Raw genomic sequence first — 24,939 nt, 5'->3', positions numbered from 1 at the left:
CGGGCTGGCAGCTTTAAAAGAAATCAATCCACAGATGTAAAAAGGGTGAGAGTAGGAAAACAAGTCCAGATGATGACACTTATGCAGGAGCTCAGTGACAAGTGCTGCAATGACGTGCCTTGAGGAGACATCCAGGCTTTGTGTGAAGTCTCGTGTGCTGACGTTAGGAGTGGCATTCCTTCTCCCTGTGCCGTGGCGAGGCGCTCAGAGCCGTACCTTGGTGTGTGTGAATGCAGTTTTTCATTTTGTTTATCCTGCTGAGGAGGGATTTGATTTTTCTGAAGTAGCTGAATGAAGCACTGTGTCCTAGCGTATGTAAGGAAAATAAACTAGGAGTAACCACAGAGTTCAGGATATCCCATGAGAAACACAGCTATGCGTATCAGGAAAACGTCTGATGAAATCAGAGGAAGAGGTAGGGCAGTATTTTTTCTGAATCTTTCTCAAAAGTGGTTTTGAAAATGTAATTCCTAACCGTGAAGATGAGTAGGAAGCCTTTGTGCTCATCTTTTCAAACACTTCATTTGATTCCTAGTTTCTCTGGAGATATAAACTTGCAACCATGAGCTTACAGATAACGGCCTGACTTCTTTAATCTCCTTTCACATCCTCTTTAGAAACAGCCAAGGAGCATCATGGCTGTGAGACAATGTGTTCACAGCTCCCATCCAGGCACTCCAGTGACATGCTGTCTCCTGTGCTTGCTCACAATCTAGGTGGAGCAAATGCGCTATAAAGACTCCCGTATTAAATTAATGAATGAGATTCTGGGTGGCATTAAGGTGCTGAAGCTGTATGCCTGGGAGCCGTCGTTCTCTGAAAAGGTGTTGGACATAAGAAAGAATGAGCTGCGAGTGCTGAAAAAATCTGCCTATCTCAATTCGTTGTCCAACTTTGCCTGGATCAGCTCACCGTTCCTGGTAGGTTGCATCTGCACGGCGTTCTGCATTGCACAAGAGCATCCTTGAAGGAGAAATGGGAGAAATGGGAAGTTCACTGTTTGCCCGGTGAACCTAGGAACAAAATATAAATACCCTTTGGGGGGGAAAAAAAGAGATTTGCACACGCTCTGAAGCAAGGCTCTTTGTTCTGTAGAGCCCTCTTGCATCCAAGCATTTCTTGGTGAAGCCTGCTGCTGGAAACAGAGCAGCTGTCTCAGGAGAACTTCGACCACTCAAAGTATTTCCCATAACAAACTGAAAGTAGGATTTGAAGCCTCACAGATACTCCTGAATAGCATTCCTCACCAAAGAAATGTGATTATTGATCAGTACAGGGTCTTATTTCATTTCTGCCTCCCCTCTTCTTACAGTACTGTTCTAGCATTTTATGCTGCAGGCTATTGGGTTTTTTTAACCGATTTAATAAAAAAAGAAGAAGAAAAAAGACACATTACCAGTTGTGAAATGACTTTTTTCCTCTGTTTTTCCTTCCTCTGCTTTCCACTTTGTTCCCCCACGATCCCTTTTGCATGGAGAGGTATGGTTTGCATGCCCAGAAGCATGCAGATGAGTGCTTTGTCAAAAATCAGCCTGCAGTTCACAATGGGAGAACATGATTGGGCAGTGCTGGAAATGCAGCCAAACCACAGCTTGATAAGCACTTCTCATTTCTATTTACCACGGTTCTGTAGCTCACCTTCTGAATCTCTTAGTTCAACTAAACGTGGCATTAGTAATCAGCAAGTGACTTGATTCTGCACGCCTGTTTTGTGCTGATAACTGGTATCAGCTTGTTCATTTGATAAGCATGTGGAAAAGGTCAAGAAGGAAGAATTTTCTTGATGTTGGTGTTGATACTTTTATTTCAAATACAGGCTTGACTGCTGCTTGCAGTGCCAAAGCGTCACATTCCTCTGGCAGTAAATTCCCCTTTTGGCTTTCAGGTAGCATTGACAACATTTGCTGTCTATGTCTTAGTGGATGAGAAGAATACTCTGGATGCCGAAAAGGCTTTTGTCTCGCTGTCCTTGTTTAATATCTTGAAGTTTCCACTCACTATGTTTCCACAAGTCATCAGCAGCATTGCACAGGTAAGGGTGGTGTATCTGTAAGCTGTGTCAAACAGAAGAACCCCAGGTGTCTTTTGTTCCTGGAACACAGAGATCCCACAGATCTGGTTTTCTTTCTAATATCCTTTCACTAGAACCACGTTGGAGATCCAGACTTCTGAGTAAGCCTGTGTGTGTGTGTGGCATTTCACATATGGAGATTTTGCTTCACTCAGGTGAATTTAGCTTAGTCTAATAAATTTCACAGCTGAAAACTTGAATTTCAGTGTAGGGCTGCTTGAAAGGAAAGAATGAGTCAGTGTTCAGGACGCCCATGGAGTGAAAGCTTAAACCTCTCCATGTGCTTTCCTTGCCAGCAGTCAGTCCCTGTTAAAGGAATGACAAAGTAATGCTGCTTGCTTTTCTTTCTTTTCTTAGACCAGTGTTTCCCTGAAGAGAATTCAGCAGTTCCTGAGTCACGATGAGCTCGATCCAAATTGTGTGGAAAGAAAAGTGATTGCACCAGGTAAAGAGATCAGTGTGGTTCTTCACAGTGCTAATGCAGAAAGCGCCTTGTGTTTGTTTGGGGCTGGTGGAGTTTCCAAAAAAGCAAGAAGAATATGGCAACTTTTTTTAAAGTAGAAAGCAAAACTTCCTCTCTGAAGAGTCTGTGTTTGTCATTTAGACTCTATAGCCAGAAACTTCTGTGACTCCAGCAGTTCTGAGCTTGGCACTGACTGCTGGGTGTGAGTTTGCCTTGGCAATGCAATGGCTGCTAACAGTGCTGAACGATGCTCATAGCTTTCACACTGCACAAATGCTCAGGAACAATATCAGTAGTTCTGTTTTATTCTGTTGCAAACACAGTATCCCAAAAAGAATGAGCAAACCAGCTTGTCTTAAAAACCTGTGTTTTCTCATGTAATGCGTTTTGGTGATACTGCAGTTTGAAGCCCTTTTGGTGCGTGACGCTGCGTGCAGAGGAGGAGGGATGGCTGTGTAGCTGCTGTGTGCTTACTGTTATTCATCACCCCACCAGGAGATGAAGAAAGCCTGCAGATCTGTGACTTGTTAGTGTGGCAAGCAAAAACCTGCACAAAGCAAATTTAATCTGAATCACCAAAGTCAACACTGTGCTGTTGGTCTCCTGCTGACTTGAAATTGGTTTCTCAAGTACAGCTGTGCTAATGATGGCACAGATTCTGAGAACTGCTCTGAGCAGCAGATGCTGGGACCAGCCTCACCTGAGCAGAGCGAAGCAGGATGACTTTTCTGCTCCATAGGACTGTAAGCTCAGTGTCTACGGCTTAAGCTATGGACAAGTTATTTTCACGCTGATAAACACTCCTGTCTTGTGACCCAGTGCAATCACAAGACTGTGCTTCCCATACCAGCAGAAAAGGGAACTGCAGCGTAGAGAAACACCTGTAAATAAAGATCCCTCTGTCTGCCAATCTCTCGGTCACACTGTTCTATGTAATAGTTTGCCTGCCTTCTTTGTTGTTGCATTTTTGTCATACAGGCTATGCCATCAGTGTAAAAAATGCGACGTTCAGCTGGGGAAAGGAGCTTAAGCCGTCCTTGAAAGAGTAAGATTCCTTTATGCAATTGCAATACATCTGCTTGCTTTGTATTTTTCTGGCTCCTGGGAAGTCTGTTTGAAAGACGTCTGGTAAAATCTGCAGGCTTACTTCTGGAAGAGGTTGTTCCCACATCCCGTGGTGCATCTCATCTGCCTTCCAAACGTCTGGCTAATCCTTATGCCTCATGGCATGTAGGCATCACAGAACAGTGCTGTGAAGCTTTCGTTCCACAGAAACTAGCCTGAAGTGGTTATCTGTTAAAGGACTGAAAGGCTAGCTCAGTTTCTTAAATGGGTAATTCCTTTTTCTTTAATTGAAGCAGCGGACAAATTAAATTGATCCGATGGCTTATGAAGGCAGTTCTGATGTCTGGGTTTAGGTTTAATTCTAGCTCATGGGCATGTGAGCAGTGGTGTCTTCTTTCAGGATTCTCTGGCAGGCTCATCCCTGCAGCTGTCCATACACCATTCCCAGGCTGTGCAGGTGTACGTTTTGCTCTTTTGCCTATTTGAATGAGCACAAATAACATTTGCCTGGACGCGTGTACTTCCCTGTGTTTTGCTTTGTTGTCAGATCAGAATCGCAGAAACCTGATAAGTGTTCTTAGACTTCCCTGTCCGAGGAGTTTGCCGTGCTGTGCTGAGTTGGTTGCATGGGAAGCCTGTGGGAAAGATGCTTAGAGTTCGAAGGATTTGCTTTGATTCAGGCAACCAAATCTGTGACCGTGTTGGCTTCATTGCAAACTGCAGTCTACCTGGGCCTAAGCATCGAGCAGCAACTCCATAAAATAGCAGTAATGCAAAATTCAGCAAGAGGGAAGTACAGCGAAGAAAAGTTACAATGCTTTTCAATTTTCTTGCTTTGATACCTTTAGTAAAAACAAACTAAAAAGCTCCTGCAGCGTGCACAACGCCTGCTGCCTGTTGGAGGAGGACTGTCAAAAGTGTTAGAATTCTGCATCAGAATCCGTGCAAGCAGAAATATGGGCTGATTTCATTAGTGAAAGGCATCGTGATGGTGGATAGATGACGTCCATCAGTCATTTCCAGAGCAGTCCACCTTCAGAACCAGAACCTAAGGCAGTACCTTTCAGGACACAGTAGGGGAAATAGCAAAGGATTTTTACTGGGCAAGATTCATTTTTCTTGCATCATTGTGAACCCTACTTATTAGCATTGGAAATAATTTGGTAAAACGGTCAGAACGTTTTCAGGTGTGATAGCTTTGCCCGCTGCTTCAGTACAGTTGCTCTTGTTTCTTGAAACCAAACACAAAATCTGAAAGACAGCTTTCAAAATGCTTCTTAGCACTGTTTGGCTTGCTGATGGACTGACATGACACGGTGAAGGGTCTCAGGAGGCTTGCTATCAATCACGCTGACTTAGCAGCCCACAAAACAGATTTATGGTTTTCCATTTACTCCTGCAGTTCTGATTACAGTTGACTGTACCCAAGAAAAGGAGGAGAGAACCAGTGACCAAGCTGTGCTTGCTGTATCCTGTCAGGTTGAGCTTGTGCTGAGTTGTCAGTGTGCGTTTCAGCGCCTTTGAAGACCCATAATGTCTTCAGTAAACTAACATTTGTTTAATTTCCTCCACAGCATAAACCTGTTGGTCCCCAGTGGCGCGTTGGTTGCTGTTGTTGGCCATGTTGGCTGTGGGAAGTCATCTCTGGTGTCTGCTCTCCTGGGTGAGATGGAAAAGCTGGAAGGAGAAGTGGCTGTGAAGGTTGGTGTTGTTTGTAATGCCGTTTAACAAAGGGATGGAAATGTGCTTTTACGCTTGCCACTGCTTGCGATGCACTTCAGGCAGGAGGTGGGAATCTGTTTGCTCCTTGCACAGCACGTCTGTGTCTTTATTTGTGTTTTGCTCACACGTGTTTACTTATGTTTTACGTGTAATGCCTTTCCTGATTCAATCAACTGCAGACCAGCAATTAGCACACAAGTGTATATATAGTGTGAATATCTGTTGAACACAAACTATATATGTATGCTGAAGATTTTAATTGGAATTTTGAGCATGAATTGATGCTTGTTGTATGTTCAGGGTTTCCTTTCTACTTCCTTGTCCTAGGGTTCTGTTGCTTACGTGCCTCAACAAGCCTGGATCCAAAATGCCACACTGAAAGATAACATTTTGTTTGGCCAAGCTCCTAATGAGCAAAAATACCAAAATATCCTGGAGGCCTGCGCTTTAAAAACTGACCTGGAAGTGCTACCAGGAGGAGATCACACTGAGATAGGAGAGAAGGTAATATTTTTTTCAAGTCAGACCTCCTGATGCTTCCTTTTCCATCTAAGGAGAGAACACTGTAGTCAGACTTTGATTCAGTTCGATCCTTACGGCAGAGCACCTGTGACAGTCAGCACTGAAACATGCAGGCAGTTTGTGGAGAGACTCAAACTCACTCCTAAATTTCAGCATGCGTTTGCATATTTTGCACATCTGGCTCTGAGAGATCAGAGCATCCTACCTTTGTAGTCCGATTGTAAATGTGCATTTGGACAGAGTGCTTAGAGTCCTTTTCCTGTAGGGGAAAAATGGGAGGGAAAATACAACGTGCTTCAAGTTGAAAAAATAACACGATCATCCCTTGACATCTCGTTTTAATGAGAGCTCCTCCGTTGGTGATTATCCAGTAAACATTTTTTCTCAAAGGCTGCTAAATTGAAGATGGCATTCATGCAGGTGGGTGGATGTATGGAGGTGTACGTGAGGTGAGAAATGTGGAAGATGTTCAGGTGCTGCAGCCATCCTTGGAGCGTTTGCATTCTGTGTCCTTGTAGATGGTCTTCCTTTTTATTGTCTTACATTTTAACAGCTCTCTTCAGAAGCGTATGAAGCAAGAGGTGCATTCTGGCTCCAGATTGCTGGCGGACTGGAAGTTTGGCAGTGAACAAAGATTTAGTGGCGTTCCGTTCCTGTCTCTGACTCTGAGCGGGTTATTCTCTTCAGCGTCTCGTGTTTCATTTGGCATCCATGTGTCTGATGGTGTGAGAGCCATAAAAACTCATAGCTGTTGTTTGGACCGAGTTGTGTGATACGTTTTCTCTCTCCTTCCCTGCAGGGCATCAACCTGTCAGGTGGCCAGAGGCAGCGAGTGAGCCTCGCTCGCGCCGTGTTCAGCGGCTCTGACATTTACCTGCTCGATGATCCCCTTTCTGCTGTGGACTCTCATGTTGCAAAGCACATCTTTGACCACGTTATTGGTCCAGATGGGGTGCTTAAAGGAAAAGTAAGCTGACATTTAGATCCTGTTACGAATGCACGCAAATGTGGAAGCGCTAATGGGTAACTGGAGAGTTGTTTCACCAGGGCTGCAGTGCTGACTCATGCCTGCGTTTCTGGGATGGGTTGGCAGCGTGGGCACCTTTTCCCCACGGCGCAGATTCTGCAGTGAGCTGCCATGTAAGCATGCCCAGAAAGGATGTGATCTGGTCAGAACTGGCAGAGGCAAAAGCCTGATGTGTCTTTTGTAAAAAGCTCTGCTCTGTGTGATGGCCCAAAGGAAGGTGTTTGTAGGCACTTGTAGGCTGTCAGCTTAGCATTGCGAGTTGTTGTGTGGAGGCAGCGCAGTGCAGAACTTGCAGCAGCTAATTTTACAGAGGTCTTTGGCAGTATGCAGCAAAATTGCAACCCCTTTGTTTCCCCTTCTACTCCTGTTATCGTCTCAGAATGTCTCAGCATTTAAAAGGGAGAGAGTGCAGAGCAGCTGAGCACGTGGGACAGAGGAGAGTGATACTGTGTTGTTTTACTTCCCTTTGTGTTGTATCAGTGTGCAGTAGGAAGCAGAGTAAATTCAATGACTATCAATGCAATGACTACCAAGTGTAGTTTCTTTCACTTGGCGTTTCACCTTGAGATGATAATTCACCCCCTGTCTCAACAATGTGGTGTTACTTGGTTTGTTGAGTAGCTCTATTGAGATACAGCATTCGGTCTCAACAGTGACAACTGAGACTTGTGGGTGTTCTTCTCAATTTTCCCCATCCAGACTCGAATTCTGGTGACCCATGGAATTGGTTTCCTGCCTCAAGTAGACCATATAGTTGTCCTAGCAGATGGCAAAATCTCCGAAATGGGATCTTACCAGGAACTTCTGAAACAGAACAAGGCCTTTGCAGAATTCCTTCGAAATTATGCACTTGATGAAAACATCGAAGAGGATGAACTGACAAGTACAGTACTGCTTTTTCTCTGTCAACCAGATTACAGATACTTCCTCTGCAGAAATCAGAATGCAGAGAATGCACTTTGTATCTCTGTGTAAAGTGTCCATTGCTTCTAAATGACATCTTCGCATTTGTTCCTACTTTCTTTGCTGACATAGAAAATATTTATTGCCAGTTCTATATTATTGATAAGTGTCTTACCAAAGATGTTTAGTTCAAAATTGATAGCAGCTCTCACCAGATGGGCAGAAAGAAAAGAATGTGATGTCTTCATGCAATAGCAGTGGTTTCTGACATGAGACTCCATCTTAGGCTCCGTCCCAGAATCATGCCTCGAGAGTGCTGTGTATGTGAATGTGGCTAGAACTAACTAATGCTACCATGTAGTGTTTCTGATGCACTCAGGCAATGAGCTGTAAATGCATTTGGTTGCCAGTCTGCTTCACGAGCTATCTAGTTTAATTAAGAAAAGTGATGCAGAGAACCAAAGCCATTGGGGGTGATGCTGGGTTACACACCATGATTTTCCTGTGGTGGTATTGGTTTTCATTACTCTTGCTTTGTCTGGACTTCTGTTTCTGTGCTTTCAGCTTTGCTCAGCAGAAAATGTGAGGTGTAATCTTGTCTTGCAGTGCTGGAAGAGGAGGAGGTCCTGCTTGCTGAAGACACCCTCAGCATCCACACCGATCTGGCAGATAACGAACCTGTGACAAATGAGGTCCGCAAACAATTTCTTAGGTAAACATCAGCACTTCTTGAGTTTAAATCTGCTTCTAGAGCAAAACACATCTGAAAGATGTTATTCAAACACTGTCTCACAATTGGGGATTTAGTTTCCTCTTAAAAATAAGTTTTTGAGAGTAAATGTGAAAGAACACGCGAAGAAGATGAAAAACCTGCTCCAGCAATCTTCTTAATCCAAATTGAACCAAATTCTTAAGGCAGCTTTTTCATAATGGTTCCCTGGGATACCATCCAGCTGCTATAGATCTGGCAGCAGAGAAGCTCTGGGGTTAGCTTTGAAAAGCCTGGCTTGTGCTGAGGGCTGTAGTGACTGTATCAGCACGTCCAGAGCCTGCCATGGCCTTTGGTAGCAGTGGTGTTTCTGTCATTACTGGACATCACTGTACATCCTGGGGGTCCTACAGGCATTGCCCACATCTGTGAGTGGGAACTGAGCAGAAGAGCTGGGCACGAGTCTGAGCTGCTGCCTCCAGTTCTTGCCCCAGCGCGGCCACAGCGTGCCCTTTTTCTCCTAATGCCCCGTTGTTTTGACTAGGCAACTTAGTGTAATATCTTCTGAGGGAGGAGAATGTCCCAACAAAATGTCAACGAAACGAAGAGTCGGTGAAAAGAAGCCAGCTGAGCCGCCTCTGCCAAAAAGAAATCCTAATGAGAAACTGATCCAGGCAGAAACCACAGAAGTGGGAACGGTACTGTGTGATTCCCCCTTCCTTTCTCTTCTTTCTTTTTCTTTTTGGGAAAAAAAAAAATATATGTATTTTATTTATTTATTTATTTATACATTTGATCTGTTTTTGTTAAACGTGTTGTGTGAATTACGATAGCAGGTCTTAGACATTAATCTGGTGATCACTGATCCTTCAAATTGAGCCCTTGGCAGAGATTTACACACCTGGCAAGGGCTGTGCAATTAGGAAAGAAAAAAATGCCTCCCAGCTCCTGCCTCCGTCACCTGATAGCCCACAGCAGCTCTGTCAGCCCCGCGTCGCCTTGCAGAGCTCCCAGCCCTGTTGGTCGTTAGCTGTTTGGCTGGGCTGTGCGTCCAGCTGCAGCACGGCGTGCTCCTGTGAGCCAGCTGTGTGCTGTGTGCCAGCAGCCTGCTCTGCCTGAGCCATTCCTGTCACGCCATCTGAGGAGCGCTTTGTGCTCCTGCGTGCAGAAGGGCCGTGTTCTCCCTGAGAGACTGAGTTGAGTCCTGAGCCTCTGTCTCTTTGCCTTTTGCTTTTTTGCACTACCTTAGAGAGAGCATCTTTTCTTTTTGACGCAGGCATCATCTGTTTATGCTCCTACTGGGGTGAATTAGCGTTTGTTACCTCATTTAAATTGCTGTGAAGACACCTGAATGAAGGCATATTCAGAATGCAAAGGGCCTGTTTGGGCTCTTTAAAGTAGTCTGAAATGGCGTATACCTGCCAAGTTGCTGCAGTTGCCTGGGAGCCTTGGCTCCATTCTTGTTATCCATCCTTTGTGGCTGATTAATCTGCCTCTTCCCCCTGCCCCAGCACAGTCTTCAAAACTAAAACCTCACAAAACCAATGCATCACAGTTCATCAGCATGGAGGAAAATATTGCAGAGACATTTCTGACTTGTTTACAAAGTCGTTGCCCTGAGTGGGGCTCAGACAGATGAACTGTTTTCTGTGCTGTTAGATTTTGGGCACTTTTGAACTTTTTCAGTCCCTCTGCTGAAGATTTTTGTTTTTTTTTCTGTCTGAACTCCTGATGCTGTGAGTTGTACCAACCAGCTTTGGTGTGTGATTTTGCAGGTAAAGCTAACAGTGTTGTGGCAATACATGAAGGCCGTCAACCCTGTCATCTCTTTAATTATATGTTTCCTATATTGTTGCCAAAATGCTGCTGCTATTGGAGCCAATGTGTGGCTCAGTGACTGGACAAATGAGCCAGTGATAAATGGGACTCAACACAACACATCCATGCGAATCGGAGTCTATGCTGCCTTGGGCCTCTTGCAAGGTGAGACCAGATAAAATCGTGATGTCTTCACATTTAGCAAAGAGGATTTATGTGGGAAAGCCATGGTGCTCATTGCTGGTGGCCCAAAATTGCCAGCAAAAGCAAAGAGAGTAATGTAACTTAGAGCCAGAAAGTCTGAGCTCAGCCCCACTTTTATGCTGTGAAGCTTTGAGAAGGGTTTGAGCGGGTGACGTATAAACCTGGGAGAGTTCAGTTTGTGTGAGAATATGAGAACTTTGGAGGAGAAGAGCTAGAAAGGTTGGGGGGAAGTTGTAGAGTCGGTGCTGTGTGGAGGCTTGCAGGAAGAAGGTGGCTGTGCGTCTGTGTTATGAGGAGAGCGTGGGGAGGCCCCCAGGACGCGCTGTGTGCGTAGGAGCAGTGAGCGCAGTGCCGCCGTGCTGCTGGGAGGGGGGACGGCAGTGCAGCCAAACAGAAGGCAAATGGGGAGCAGCACGCTCGCTGGCTAACGCGTCTCCTCTTCTCTTGGAAGGCTTCCTTGTGTTCGTCTCCTCTTTCACCCTGGCAATGGGAGGCATTAATGCAGCACGGAAGCTTCACATGGCGCTGCTGGAGAACAAATTCCACACGCCGCAGTCCTTCTATGACACCACTCCGACAGGGCGGGTCATCAACCGCTTTTCCAAGGACATCTTTGTGATCGACGAAGTCATCCCCCCCACCATCCTGATGTTCCTGGGAACGTTCTTCAGCTCCTTGTCAACAATGATCGTCATCATCGCAAGCACTCCGCTCTTCACTGTGGTTATAATTCCTCTTGCAGTTCTGTACTTCTTTGTTCAGGTAGCTGGAACAATCTCTGACTACTGATGTAGTGACTGTTACACCATTGCTTGTGCTTCGTGCTAAGAAAAACAACCGATTTGGGGAACAAATGAATTATCTGAAGTAACTCTCTTACTTCTGTGTGCTTAGAGTATTCTCCCACAAGAGGCAGCACCGTGCGAGATGTGGTCATGAAATAAGTTGGCATCGTCTCTTTTGCTTTTCAGTGATAGCGGGCCTGCTGCTAGAGATAGAGCTGCAGTGCTTTTAAGGTGCAGAGGAGTTAAAATATTGAAAATAGCACCAATTTTATTGATTTCTGAGCAAAAAAATGATGCTTATTTTATGGAATATAAGTAGAGACAATGGAACTTCAAATTTGTGTTCTTTTTCTCAGAAAATGGCACTCCTACAAATGCGTTCATTGTGTTGGACTGTGCTAACTGCATTAGAAGCGACATAGATAATCTCAACTTCAAAAATACAGAAATTGCAGTTACCCAAAATTCTGGTTTGGAATGAAACAAGGATATCTTTGCTTGAAATGCTTCCTAATTACAGGGAATGTGTTGAAGGCTTGAAGTGCATCATTAAGAACCTCCTTTATATCCATAACCTGCTAATTATCTCACTGTTAATTAAAAGAGAGAGTATTTCACGTGCCCTTCGATTTTCTCCCCCAAAATGGCAGCGATTCTACGTGGCCACATCCCGGCAGCTGAAGCGCCTGGAATCTGTGAGCAGGTCTCCCATCTACTCACACTTCTCAGAAACAGTATCAGGGACCAGCGTCATCAGAGCCTATCGGAGAGAGAAGTCCTTCATAGACATCAGCGATCTGAAGGTGGATGAAAATCAGAAAAGTTACTACCCTAGCATCATGTCAAACAGGTAGAAAGGAGGACAGCTTCTGCTCTCCGCTTCTTTTCTTGTGTTTGCATGACAGCTCTGAGCAGCCCCTCACGACTCTTCCCATGTCTGCCCTTTCCAGGTGGCTGGGCATCCGAGTGGAGTTTGTGGGGAACTGCATCGTCCTTTTTGCTGCTCTCTTTGCTGTGATTGGGAAAAGCAGCTTGAATGCTGGCTTGGTTGGACTTTCAGTGTCCTATGCGTTACAGGTACGTGTTGTAGTTCTTTGTTGATATGTTAACAGTAATTAAGTGCTTGCCAAAGTCTGGATTAATAAGATAATGAAAATGAGTTGTGGGACGTCTCTAAGCAGTAGACATTTCCACAGAATGCAAACAGGCCATCAGCAAGCTTACAGGCAGCAGTTCAGGAGCTCCTGCCAGCAGCAGCTCGTTGGAGCAGCACGGGCTCAGCGTCCCACACGATGCCTCTTCTGCCCAGGTACCCACTGGGAGAGCAGCAGGATTCATAAAGAGCAAGGCAAACACTGCTTGCTTAAGCTGAGGACAGTTGAGCAGATGTGAAGCTCTCATTATTGCCAGAAGGCTTTTAGGTGGCAGGAGTGTATGGGAACGCATCCGTATTTCTGCAGTGAGACACAGGACTCTGGGGAGCAACTTGAAACCAAAGGCTGGTTGTCCTAACACTGTGAGAAAGGCAGGACTTCACGTGAGCACCTCGTTATCTGTAGGCTGCTTGTCCCAGTGTCTGTGTTCATGTAAACACAAGGGTAATTGCTCACTGTGTCATATCTGTGTGAACCACTTAGCAGCAGTATCTGCTGCTGTCATTAATCTGTTGTTCCTCCTGTGGGTGATATTTTGTTCCTGTTTTCTCCAGGTGACCTTGGCTCTGAACTGGATGGTCCGAACAACTTCTGATCTTGAAACTAACATTGTGGCTATTGAAAGAATAAAAGAGTATTCAGAAACTGAAACAGAGGTCAGCTACTGGAAGTCAAGCATGTTCACTAACCTGTGTGGTGGAATTTTAGCCTGCATATTGACCTGGTCTTTCTTTAGAGTCTGGAGAGACAGTTCCTGCCCTGAGAGAGTTACCATTTAGCCTTAACAAATGTCACGCTCTGAACTGTAATGTTACCACAGCTCCAAATCAGTACTGCTGTTACGCAGTCTGTGCTTAGCATCTCATTTTCTGCTAGTGTGAGTGGTTATAGCACAGCAGAGATGAATTCACCATCAGATATATTGCTCCCACTGGGTCTTAAATGTTCGATGCTGTGTCCTACCTGCATGGATGGTGTCATCCTGCTGCTGAGCACAGCTGCACTGCAGTTTTTGGGATATGCACACGTTTTCTATAGTATTTATGTTTAATTGGCTTAATCAGATCTCCTCTCCCACAAGACAACATCATCTCAAGTAACACTGCATTGCTGAAACCAGAAAAATCATCCAACCGCTTTCCTTTGTTGCCAAATACTCCTGAAGGTGGCAGATGGAGCTGTGCTGAGAAATCTGCTGCTCCGTGGACCTGCTGGGTTTTGGTAGCCCTGTGCATGTGGGAGACTAAGAGCTGAGAAATGGAGGATCTGAGGAAAGCTGGGTGTGCATTTCTAGAGATAAAATATTTGATCTTGAATTAGAAAAGAAGCTAAGGCAAGATTCACAATATGTGTGAGCTGGAGCTTGAGTTGGCATGAGACAGGCAGTGATCTACAGAAGTTAATGGAAAAAATATAAATTAATATCAGTTGAGGATTTGACTCTGTGTGCTGAGATTTTTTTTTCCTACAAACTTCTCAACCATGACCAAACAGCATAGGAACCTGTTTTTCCTCTATTGCCACGATTTTGTTAATGGAAATCTGACTTACCAGGAATGTTTTTTGTAGCCCACCAATGTCGACGTTTGCATCAGAGTCTGAATTTAATCTTTTTTAAACCCATGAGGCGTTTCTGTTCCCCTCAGGCTCCCTGGATAATCGAGGATAAGAGACCCCCAGCAGACTGGCCGTCCAGGGGGGAGCTGGAGTTCATCAATTATTCGGTGCGGTACAGGAAGGGCCTCGATCTGGTGCTGAAGGATCTGAACCTCCGAGTGCACGGTGGAGAGAAGGTGGGTACCCAGCCCTGGGGCTCTGCTGTGGCTTTGGGCCACAACCATGGCAGCATCCTCCAGGCAGGAAGACACAGAACCACTTTCTGCACTTTCCAATTTAGGCTGGCATCAAACTGCCGTGTGGGAGGCACCAGGGTTTGCAAGTCACAGAAGGAATTCCAACTTTTTCCACGATCTGGCTTTGCCTGTTGAAATTTTTAGGATGGAAGAAAATGATATTCTTTGCTTTCTTAATTGGAAAATTGTTCTGGGAGATTCTCTTCTTTGTGCTTGAAATGAAAGTAGTGGACTGTACATGCTATTGACAGAAGAATTAGTGTGAGAAAGTCCTGCAGCTAACATGCTGTTATTAGAAGAATCCCAGAATGGTTGAGCTTGGACAGATGGACGTCCTCTGGTCCAACCACTGTGCTCTAACAGGCACCTTTTATTACTGTATTGTTATCCTGGGCAGACATTATGACAGTTGCTTTCTGGAGGTCAGATGTGTGCTTATCATAAGGTCTTAATTGCCCTCTGGAGAGTCTAATTTCTTGTCCTTGGGTGGTAACTCTGACAAGGGTACTTCCTAACATGGGTGCTTCAGCTGACCCCCCGCTGTACGTGGCACTAAGACGTCGTACAGAACTATAGGTAATGCCATTCCAGTTATGGCAGTGGTGATGCACACTTTGTAACGTGTGATTTCTGGTTGCATTCTTCTTTGTATGCAGAGAAATCCTGATGCATTGATTGCTTTTGTTAGCAGTGATTTTTGTTTTTAACCATGTGCTTTGTTGCTAATCCTCCAATTTGTTGTAGATTGGGATTGTTGGCCGAACTGGAGCAGGGAAGTCTTCCATGACCCTCTGTCTCTTTAGGATCCTGGAAGCTGTAAAAGGGGAAATTATAATTGATGGTGTGAGGATTTCAGAGATCGGCCTCCATGACCTTCGATCAAGGCTGACAATTATTCCTCAGGTACTGTTTCTGTGTATCATGGTTTAGCAAACCACAGAGAATAGTTCAGATTGGTCTGGTCCTGCCACCTCGCAAACTGATGGGTGATAAAACAGAGTTTGTGATGAAGTATCTTTAGAGTTGTTTCACTAAAGTGGATGTTTCACTGTGTGTAATGCAATGTATTTTCAAGGTGGTTGGGATCAGGAGGAGGCTTAACTTCAGTGTGATGGACACTTGAAAACAGCTTTATGTACTAATGTCTGTACTTGTAACAGCTAATGGACTTGTCTAATGAAAGGTGGTTGTCTGTCCAGGATCCTGTTCTCTTTTCTGGAACACTGAGGATGAACCTGGATCCATTTAATAAATATTCAGATGAAGAAGTCTGGAAAGCTCTTGAACTGTCTCACTTGAAGAGGTTTGTCAGCAGTCAGCCAGCCATGTTGGAATTTGAGTGCTCAGAAGGTGGAGAAAACCTTAGGTAAGGAAAGTTTGCATTAGAAACATACTGTGAGTTTTCATTCAGCCCTAACAGCAGTAACAGCTTAACACTGTAGTTTGTTGTGTGCAGTAGTATGTAGCCCCCTATTTCTGATGTAAGCAAGGCTCAAACACTGAGTTGCTGTTCTGCCACTTCTGGAAGGATCCGGTTCTCTTTTGCTGCTGGGAAGGATTTCTGCCAAACCAAACTCCTGTCTTATCGGTATAGGAAGAAGGTTTGGGATGACAGTGTCAGGAACACTTAAACATTTGGTGGATTTGATAGGAAGGGAAATACTGTGGTGATGTGTAACTGTTGTGCTGGGTGAGAATCCTCTGCCTGAAGTGATGTCAGCAATGGTTGCTTGTTGTTAGTTAGGAAGAGCTTGAAGAAGGACGTGAATGAGATGGCAAAGCATCATGCTTTGATAGGCTCTATTGCTTCTGAGAGCACGGTGTAAGCAGATGATTGTTTGATGATGTTCATCCTCTTGTCCCACAGAGACGCCCAAAGGCCGTGTCTGGGGCAGTGTGGGCCACCCACTTATTTTATTTGGTGGTAGAAAGGATGTGCAGCCTCAGAACTTTTTGATTTTATTTTTGAAAGTCTGTGTATGCTCAGTGTTGTTCCAGCTGTGTGCTCCTGAGGACTGGGGCAGAAGCACTGTGATTATTGGTTTTTGACGTAGTGGCAGAAAGGGGGGGGAGCCACGTTTGGTGGCTCTGCCCAGGCGCTAAGTGAAGGCTGAGTAGTGCTGCAGTGAGCATTTCTTTGCTCCTGGGCTGACACGCTGCTTGCTAAATACCTGTTCTGTTTTTTGGTTGGGTTACTTTATCCATTGAGAACAAATGATTCTGAGCCATGGGAGCTGCAGGGCAGCGCAGCCTCTGAGAAAGCCTTGTCTCTGCCTGCAGTGTTGGCCAGAGGCAGCTCGTCTGTCTGGCAAGGGCGCTGCTCCGCAAGACGAGAATCTTAATCCTGGATGAAGCAACAGCAGCTATCGACCTGGAGACGGACGACCTGATCCAGATGACAATCAGGACTCAGTTTGAAGACTGCACGGTGCTGACAATAGCGCACAGGCTGAACACCATTATGGATTACACAAGGTAGGACTTGTGGTGGTGCAGCCTGCATGCTGGGTATGGGAAGCAGCACTTGGAGGGCTGGTTTGTCTCCACAGAGTCACAGTGATGCTCTGGTCCAGATCAAACAAATCAAACAACAGTTCAGGGAGAACATCAGCCATCTATTGTGCTTCCGTGTGGGAACACAACTGGGCACAACAAAGTCCAGGGAAAGAGCGGAGCGTTATGGATATTACATTTTCAGAGAGGAATTTCTCTGATCTATCTTCTGCCCCCTTTGTTCTGCACAGGATTCTTGTGCTGGACAGCGGAGCCATTGCAGAATTTGATACACCTGCAAACCTTATAGCATCAAAGGGGATTTTCTACGGTATGGCTAAAGATGCTGGGCTGGCATGAGAAGAAGACCCCGTCCTGAGGGCGCTTTGGTTTTGGTTTGTTGTTGTTTTTAATGTTACTGACTTGCCACAGAAGTGACTTCTGAATGTACTGTAATTCACATCAGTTCTTGTAGGTGATTAAACTTGTGATAAGTGAACTGAGCATTTTACAATGGTAAGGACCGGAAAGTTAATTTTATATTTTTTAAATATTTTCTATAAAGTATTTTGTTAAATGTTTTTTTTTTTCTCCAAAGAATGCCAAGAAAATGTATGTGTCACAAGGCAACATGTACTGCACTTCGTTTATGATTAGTAAAATTATATTCATGGTACAAAATACAGCTGCTTTGTGTCTTCTGGATAGAGACCCGTTGGTTCTGAGGTGGAAGGAAGGGCCTGCTTAGGCAGCAGCTCAGCTTGGAAACATGGTGATAGAATGCTGAGTTTCAGAGTGGTCGGATGTGTACCTGGCAGTATTTCCCCAGGATGAGTTGGTGTCCCCTGCATAGGGAAACTTCAGGGTTATAAAGTTCCTCTTCTGCTGCAGAGCTAGGAATAATTTGTACGTAAACCTAAACACATGGCTTAATGTGAGCAATGAATTGCAATTCCTGCTTGCGTAGCAGATGCCCACTACATAAGCCTGCAGGGACACGATGGCACACTTTGTTCTATGTCCCTCCTGTATGAAGTTGTCCTAAGCTGCTGTTCCAGCTGCACGCATGCGATGCAGGGATCACGGTCACAGAATCACAGATTGGGGACGAGGATGAGGGCGTTACTTCTCTCCCTGAATGCTTATCTCCTGAAATAATGTGATTTGTGCTACAGATGACGTTACTGCCTTATTGCTGATGCTGATAGTTGGGCCCTCTCAGATGAAGGGCAGTGCTGCATTATAAGCAGCATTTGCTGCTGGGATCTCACAGCATGGCCTCTATGCTGTGGCAAAATGCCATGTGAGAAAAGGGTGCAATGTTTCTCTGTAAGAGAAGTTCTGAGGAACTTTGAGAAGACAAAAATAACTGTTTATTAATTGTTACAAATGATACTTCTGAAATCGAAACAAGAATCTGCAGCCAAGCATTCATTTGAAATTAACATTTCACACAGCAATGCAGAGAGTAACAACTTACTTATCATACACACAATGTCACAGTTGTAAATGGTCAGATGAAGTCAAGAGAGTTATAATATCTTCTATGCATGAACTGCACGCTGTATAAAAATATTCTCTGAATGCATAGTTATCTCCACGCGGCCCCAGCCCTGCAGCTGGGCTTCACTCCAGGAGCTCCGGCTGCTCACCTGCACAGTCTGTGCCCCGATCTGCTGAGCTGCCACGTGGAGAGCCCGTACCAAACCACATCTGTTGTGCAGGGCTGGAAGGGCTCCAGCACGGCTGGGAGCTGTGCCTCCTCCTGTCCCCGTCTCGCAGAGGGAGGCGAACAACAGACTGCAGCCAGAGGAAGCATCTCAGGTGGGAAGAGTGGTGAGGAAGTCCGGGATGCACTTTGCACCTCGGCTCCTCCCGCTGGTTTGGGCGATTCCGTGCCAGCACACGGCTGCTGTCAGCCCCAGGGCTGTGTGCAGTCACGGCTATGGCAGGCTGCCATCACTGGATGCAGGAAGGTGAGGTGCTGTGGGTGCTGCAGTTCCCGAGAACGGGACAGGGAACAAAGCAGCAGTGGGAAGCGCAGTCTGGCTGCGTACGTTGTTTGCCTGCTACATTGCTGCTTCACTTCCTTCATCCAATTCACAGTATGTGTTTTTACAGTGATGCTACCAGAACAGATCTCTACACCAGAAGCAGATAACCAAGTAAATATTAACATCCGAAAAAGAGAGATAAAATCCAGCTCGCTGTCGTCTTAAATACTTCTCATTTTATTTATTCCAGAACATCATACCAAAGCAGTCTGATTCTGAACTTTATGGAACAGGAACATGGTTTTTTGGTTTTGTTTTTTCTTCCAGTAAGCAACAAAGGCAAGAGCAACTTGCTGGGGAAGAAAGCCACATTGCATAGGAACATCATGATCTCAGCGTGAGCTCAGCGCTGGGCCTTTCACTGATCTCTTCTGACATGGCCAAGCTTAAAGTTTCCAGATGAGCCCTTTCTCAGGAATGCAGGCGAAAAAGGACAATAAAATTACAATTGTTGTGCTTTTAAAGGGGAAAGAAAAGCAGCACTGGACAAACGCGCTTCCAACACATAACAAAAACAGTATTTTGAATTGCACGTGTCAATGCTGTCCCCTGACAAGACAGTGAGAAAATGGGTCTGTGGTTTTGGAGAAGAGTGTTTTTATCATTTGGATGATTATTATCACTGTGTTTTTGACCTGAGAAATAGGGAAAGGTGCAAAGAGGTATTAAGAAATCACAGGCAGTACATTACTTAACAGTATTGAAACAAGACATTTTTGTGCTTCTTCCACGGATTTAGAACCCTTCTGGTTTGAGATGACTACAGACAAACGCTGTGGAAAGTGAGCAGCAATGGTAACAGACTCAGTACAGACAGTAAATGGGTTTTTTGGAAGGTTTTTTAACACGAGAACCTCTGCTGTGTTCCAGCACACCGACTGGCAGTGCAGGTTAAGGGAAGCCCTTCCCTGAGAGCTGCCCCACTGCAGGATGATGGTCTGTAAGGGGCACTGATGGGGACTTCGCAGCAATACTTCCCATGCACGAGCTGCTCTCACATCAGAGTATTTCACATTAACTAGAGGTACCATCTTTAGTGCAGAACAGCTTCAGTTTATTTCAAAGTTAACAAAATAGATTTTTTTCTTCGCATCATTAGCCCTTATAGATACCGTATTTCAAAAGTAATTTTAAAATGAGAGATAGAAATAGTTTTATTCTTTAAATGATTAATAGGTCAGTTCTGATGCCTTCTTGTTATAACCACTCTGTTCGGAAAGTGCTGGGGCTCTGAAAGGGAAGTTTTTGTCGCTTACTGTCAGAACAAGTTCCAGTTCTTGGAAATCCTGTAGCCTTGCCACATCTTTGTCCTTTGAATAAATACAGTAAGTTTTATTAGCTGATGAACCACATGTTCCATTTTGCAGTGGTACACTAAAATAATAGGCTTATAGTACAACAAAGCATGTATTTATCCATATACGTGACAGTTCTTTAAACTGGAAAGCAGAGCTCCTGCTGCATCTTAGCTTTGTCCTGGCATCTTACGCAGCTACTTTTGAGAAGGACCGCAATGCTGGTGCTGAGCACAAGTGATGAGTGGAATTACACCTGTACATGTCTGCTCTGTGCTTTCTTCCTGTAGTACACTGTTCTGAGCTGCACCCCAGCCACCACACTTCCCCCTTCTGGTCATTCTTCGTGAATCACTGCACTGCTGGGAGCAGGCTGGGGCTGTGCTCAGGAGCTGGCTGGGAGCTGCGTGGAGCTGAGGGACGGCAGTGTCCCACAGCTCAGGCTGCACATGCTGCTCCAGCAGCAGCGTGCAGGCAGGTGCCAGTCCAGGCAGCGTCCTGCGGTCCCACCAGGGCGGTCTGAAGTACGGACTGGACAGACTCCCTTCAGCAGCAGCCTAAGTCAGCAAGTGGCAGAACTGCTTTTGTCTTTTTTTGTTTTTTTTTTTGTCTAACAAGGACTAAATCACTTTATACTCAGAGAAGATGCAGCATGCTGACCTCTGCAGTGCAGTGCCCATCAGTGCCCTGCCACTGTTGCCCACAGTGCTCTACCAGCACATGAGAGCCAAAGAGGCCAAGGGTTCTCAGCAGAGCTGTGCAGTGGATCCCTTCTGCGTGGCCTGTGACACCAAAGCTAAAAGACAGCCCTGTGCACAGGGCCACACTCAGACTCTCTCTCAACACTGCAAGTCCATGCAGAACTGCACCAACCCAGCACAGTGCTGCAGGGCACTGCTGGTGCAACAAGAGCTGAGCGATCAACAGCAGCAGTAAGAATCAGCCCCTGCTCAGTGCCTTCTGCAAGCACCGCAGTGACACTGTGGGACTGCGGTCAGTCTGACACAACCTGCAACACTACAACACCACCATGGTGCTGGGTGAGGGCACGGCCCAGGGACAGCTCAGCATCACAGTGCCAACCAACAGCGGAGCTCATCCTCCTCGCCTTTCCCTTTATGACAGCAGGCATTGCCCAAAGCAAACACTGTCATCTTTCTGGGACGCAGACGCAGTGCAGGTGATGAATGAATGAGTACTTTTTAATGATAACCTAAATAGTTTTTTAAATATATGCTACTGCATTCAGAATGAAGAGTTCTTACCTTTCTCAGCATTGTGTTTGGTAATTTTCTGATCTTCTGTACATGTTCAGGCTTAACACCCAGCTCACGGCAACTCACTCGGAGCAGTTCCTTATAGGTCAGCTCTTGTCTGTCCAGCTCAATTTCAATGAAGTCATTTTCTTTAAGACTAGGGTTTTGTATTCTAACTTTAAGCACCAGTTCTATTCAAAATAAAAGGGTACATTCACAGGTAGATGTGTAAAACAATTAGAAAACACCATTCTATGTATTTCTACGTTGTATCAGCCAGTCTTATCACCTGTAACAACACGAGAAGCCCCCACACCAGCAGCTGGGCAGCTGGCCGGTATTTGCACACAGAAGGGCCGCCTACCTCAGCTCCCAGCTGCTCCTGCAGACGGAGCCAGCCGAGCTTCTCTCTTGGGCTCTTCAGTTGAAGGAGATGCCACTTAGAGAACAGAGTTACCCCACTTTCCCTGTCCTTTTACAGTGTTTGAGACAAACTGCGAATGTTTGCATCGATATTTTAATAGTGGTTCCAGCAAGAACAGCACTGCCTTTTATACTGCCTCCAAACAATTCCCCGGAGCCTAACGCGCAAGAACCCGGACAGCTGCAGGAGCACTGAATAAACGTCACAGCAACTCCTCCACTGGCACCGTCCAGGGTGACAAAACCCGAGGAGAGGTGAGGAGAAACGCTTTTGCCGTTACCTTGCATATTAAGTGGAAAAGCTCCTGTGAAGAACACGGGCTGGAAGGTCGGCACGGGCCCCGTGCAGGAGCCGCTGCCCAGCGGAGCTCCGGGCTGCTGAGGTCCGGCGGGGGAAGGAGGAGCTGCGCCCCACGGCGCCTGGAGCAGCGCGCTCTGAGCTGCGGCCCCGGAGCACCGCAACCCGGCGCACACAGCGGGAGCCGCGTCCTCACAGCGCGCCGACGGCCGCACGCACAGCTGTGCAGCAGGCGGCAGGGAGGAGGCAGAGCTCTGCCGTTCCCCGTGGGACGCGCTGCCGTTGGCAGGGGGCTCCGGGAGGCTGCTGCTCATGGAGTTGTAAATGTACGGGAAAGGTGGGTTAGCCAGGTAGTTAGGGATGATGGGCAGCTCCGAATTGGTTGCTACGTCTGGGAGTTCGTCCTCTTCCACTGTAAAACAAACAACAGAACGTTATCTGAGGCTGGTCGGAAAAAAGCAGAAGTGCTGCTATTGCACTGTGGGATTTTATGTGCATTTTTTGTGTGCGTGGTGCTTGTGGGGGAAAAGGAGGGGTATAAACACCACGGGATGGGAGGTGAATTAAGGAGCTCTGCACCGCCTCTCTACAGTAAAGGAATTGTTCTCAGGTGTTGAAATACAGTGAATGCAAAAGCAGAATCTGATCCAAACAGTGCTGGGAGCACCGTTCCCTTCTGAATACTGCCATCCTTCTTTCTTTTTCACTTGATTTTTATATTCCTTTCCTAATCCGTAATTGGCACATCGTGGCACGGTCTCTGGTGGCACAATGCCATCATTTTCATAATGCAAAAGGCAATGAAACACAAAGGGTGCTTGATGTTGAGGCAGGTGTTAAAGGGAAAAGCAGGCACAGTGCTGAACTGAAACACCAGCTCAGCAGCTGGGAGACAATCGTGAAAACAAAAAGAAATACAAAGGGGAGGAGAAAGGCTGTTAATCAACCACAGTTCAAATTACTTCATCACCTGTTGCAGCAAGGCCTGCCCCACTCCAGCCATCATGAAACACAACAGAAATGCTCCAGCAATGAGCTTAATGAGCTGCTTCTCTGGGTGCTGATTTGAAAATTATTCAAGACAATGTCTGAGCTTCAGAGAACAACAGGAAAATTAGTTGTTGTTCATGCACCGTGACGTTTCATATATATCTCCCCCTGTTCACCTTGGGAAAATCGTGATCTGTGTCTGTGTGACTGGTTGAATCATGGCATTTTTTAACACACAGCTTTTCCAGTTTTTGAGGAAAATCCCAACAACTTGGTGAGCTGGGTGTGGAAATTGTCGGTAATCTCTTCTGAACTCTAATTTCTCACTAAGCAGAGAGTACAGACTTTGATTTCTCACCAAGCAAGCAGCACAGACGCCAAGTCCTGTACTGCAAGCGTGTAACACCGCATCACAGCACACACAGCAAGGCTGGAAACAAGAGCCTCCGCCCGCCTCCCTGCACACAACAGCACAGGTACCTCCCAGCATCCTGCGGATCTCCTTGTGGGACGTCAGCTGGGCCGGCCGCTCCCCCTTCCTGCTGAGGATCTCCTTATCTGCTCCGCAGAGCAGCAGCTGGGCCACCACAGCCGCGTGGTTCCGCTTGCAGGCCCAGTGCAGGCACGTCCTGCACACCGAACATGGGAACAATGCTTGACTTAATTACTGCAATCCCCCGCTTGTTCTCACTGAATATAAGACGACCTAATGCATGTCTAACATAGTTTTTAGCAGCAATGCCCCTTGCAGATGTGCGCTGCTTCTGGAGTCCGCAGTGACACCTGCTGATGCAGTTTTCCCTTCCCTTGAGATCTTAAGGCGAGGTACCACAGCAGCATCAGCAGGGTTGGTTTCAGATGCTCATTTATTGGGATATTTTTGAGGAAAATAGATATGACTTACGTATGTATTTTTCAATCTCTAAACGAGCAAGTTGCATACTGGCATGTGTGAGCTAAGAACGCGCTCCTTGAGGGCGCTATTTTCAGTCTTTAATTAACGCTTTTTGGGTTTTTGATTAATCCAATCAGTTCACCGAGCTGAGCTCTTCCAGAAGCACATCCGTATCACCGCCCCGTGCCGGGGGCACAGCACTCAGCACGCACTCAGCGGAGCGCACGGCCACTGCTGCCCGTTTCTCCCGCTTCGTGCGGCCGCTCGCCCCCAGAACGTCCCCACAAGGGCCGCTTCGTAACGGCGGTTCGGACGGGGCCGCCCGGAGCATCGCTGCGCGCTCCACCGTTCCGCTCATCCCTACCGGGGAAGCTCCCGGCAACAACGAGCGCGGGGTCGCATCGCTCCCCCCGCCCTCCCCCCGCGGGGCCGCGCACAGCCGTGCCGCCGTGCGGAGCTCCGGGCCGCTCGGTGCCGCCGCCCGCAGAACGCCGCTCCGCCGCCCCGCCCCGCGGCTCTCACCACCCGTTGACTTCGTTCTGCGCGTTGGGGCTGACGCCGAGCGCCAGCAGCCGCCGCACCTCCTCGGCGTCCCCCAGCGCCGCCGCCTCCCGCAGCCGCTCCTGCAGCTCCTTCGCCTCCATCCCCGCGGCCGGGCTGGGAGCGCTGCCGGGCCGCGACGGGGGGACGCAATTCTGTGTTGCAACGCCGAGCGGGAGCTTTGGTTCCTACAGGCAGCGCCGCGTGCGGCCGGCCCGGCTCCGGCTGCGGTTCGGGCTCGGGCTGCTGCCGCTCCGTCGCCCGCATCCCCTCCCTTCTGTGCGCCGCGCCGCTCCGCCGCCATCGGCACGGCTGGCTTTGCAAAGGCGCCTTCCTGCGCTGCTCGGTTTGTCCGAGCGGAGTTCGGGAGAGAAGAGAGGGATGAGAAAAAAAGAGCGC

At 46.8% G+C, this 24,939-nt stretch overlaps 2 protein-coding genes across 3 annotated transcripts in view; one reads left to right on the top strand and one right to left on the bottom strand.

Annotated features, from left to right (window-relative positions):
* Positions 1-17,472, top strand: part of ABCC3 (ATP binding cassette subfamily C member 3) — a 42,726-nt gene extending 25,254 nt beyond the window's left edge. Inside the window, exons 12-31 of one of the 2 annotated variants that reach the window (XM_042865141.1) lie at positions 717-920; positions 1,886-2,032; positions 2,429-2,516; positions 3,513-3,579; positions 5,174-5,300; positions 5,649-5,825; positions 6,643-6,810; positions 7,570-7,753; positions 8,380-8,485; positions 9,027-9,180; positions 10,258-10,465; positions 10,956-11,266; positions 11,940-12,139; positions 12,240-12,366; positions 12,998-13,099; positions 14,090-14,236; positions 15,041-15,199; positions 15,496-15,662; positions 16,577-16,771; positions 17,041-17,472. In XM_042865141.1, the coding sequence (XP_042721075.1) occupies positions 717-920; positions 1,886-2,032; positions 2,429-2,516; positions 3,513-3,579; positions 5,174-5,300; positions 5,649-5,825; positions 6,643-6,810; positions 7,570-7,753; positions 8,380-8,485; positions 9,027-9,180; positions 10,258-10,465; positions 10,956-11,266; positions 11,940-12,139; positions 12,240-12,366; positions 12,998-13,099; positions 14,090-14,236; positions 15,041-15,199; positions 15,496-15,662; positions 16,577-16,771; positions 17,041-17,149 (3,147 nt within the window). In that variant the 3' untranslated portion in view covers positions 17,150-17,472. Of the gene's footprint in view, positions 1-716; positions 921-1,885; positions 2,033-2,428; positions 2,517-3,512; positions 3,580-5,173; positions 5,301-5,648; positions 5,826-6,642; positions 6,811-7,569; positions 7,754-8,379; positions 8,486-9,026; positions 9,181-10,257; positions 10,466-10,955; positions 11,267-11,939; positions 12,140-12,239; positions 12,367-12,997; positions 13,100-14,089; positions 14,237-15,040; positions 15,200-15,495; positions 15,663-16,576; positions 16,772-17,040 lie in introns of those variants that run through there. The other variant, XM_042865142.1, reaches the window with a different exon arrangement.
* Positions 17,473-19,875: 2,403 nt separating this feature from the next.
* On the bottom strand, positions 19,876-24,659 carry ANKRD40 (ankyrin repeat domain 40). Its single transcript, XM_042865154.1, has 5 exons — positions 24,523-24,659; positions 23,586-23,734; positions 22,099-22,527; positions 21,404-21,585; positions 19,876-20,153 (listed from the first exon to the last, which is right to left on the bottom strand). Exons 1-5 carry the CDS (start codon positions 24,642-24,644, stop codon positions 20,013-20,015), a joined length of 1,023 nt encoding a protein of 340 aa, XP_042721088.1. The 5' UTR covers positions 24,645-24,659; the 3' UTR covers positions 19,876-20,012.
* Positions 24,660-24,939: the final 280 nt, after the last annotated feature.

This window comes from Lagopus leucura, unplaced genomic scaffold (genome assembly GCF_019238085.1).
Source record: "Lagopus leucura isolate 7727_CA_CO unplaced genomic scaffold, USGS_WTPT01 Super-Scaffold_797, whole genome shotgun sequence".
In the NCBI taxonomy this organism is placed as follows: Eukaryota; Metazoa; Chordata; class Aves; order Galliformes; family Phasianidae; genus Lagopus; species Lagopus leucura.
The sequence above is the reverse complement of the archived record's forward strand: the minus strand, read 5'-3'. Positions and strand labels throughout refer to the sequence as shown.

Excerpts from the sequence above, each read along its gene's own strand:
- ANKRD40 (XM_042865154.1), bottom strand. The coding sequence starts at position 24,644 with ATGGAGGCGAAGGAGCTGCAGGAGCGGCTGCGGGAGGCGGCGGCGCTG. Across the intron at positions 23,735-24,522 it reads CAGAACGAAGTCAACGGGTG|GACGTGCCTGCACTGGGCCT; the intron begins GTGAGAGCCGCG and ends TTCGGTGTGCAG. Across the intron at positions 21,586-22,098 it reads TTTTCCACTTAATATGCAAG|AACTGGTGCTTAAAGTTAGA; the intron begins GTAACGGCAAAA and ends TATTTTGAATAG.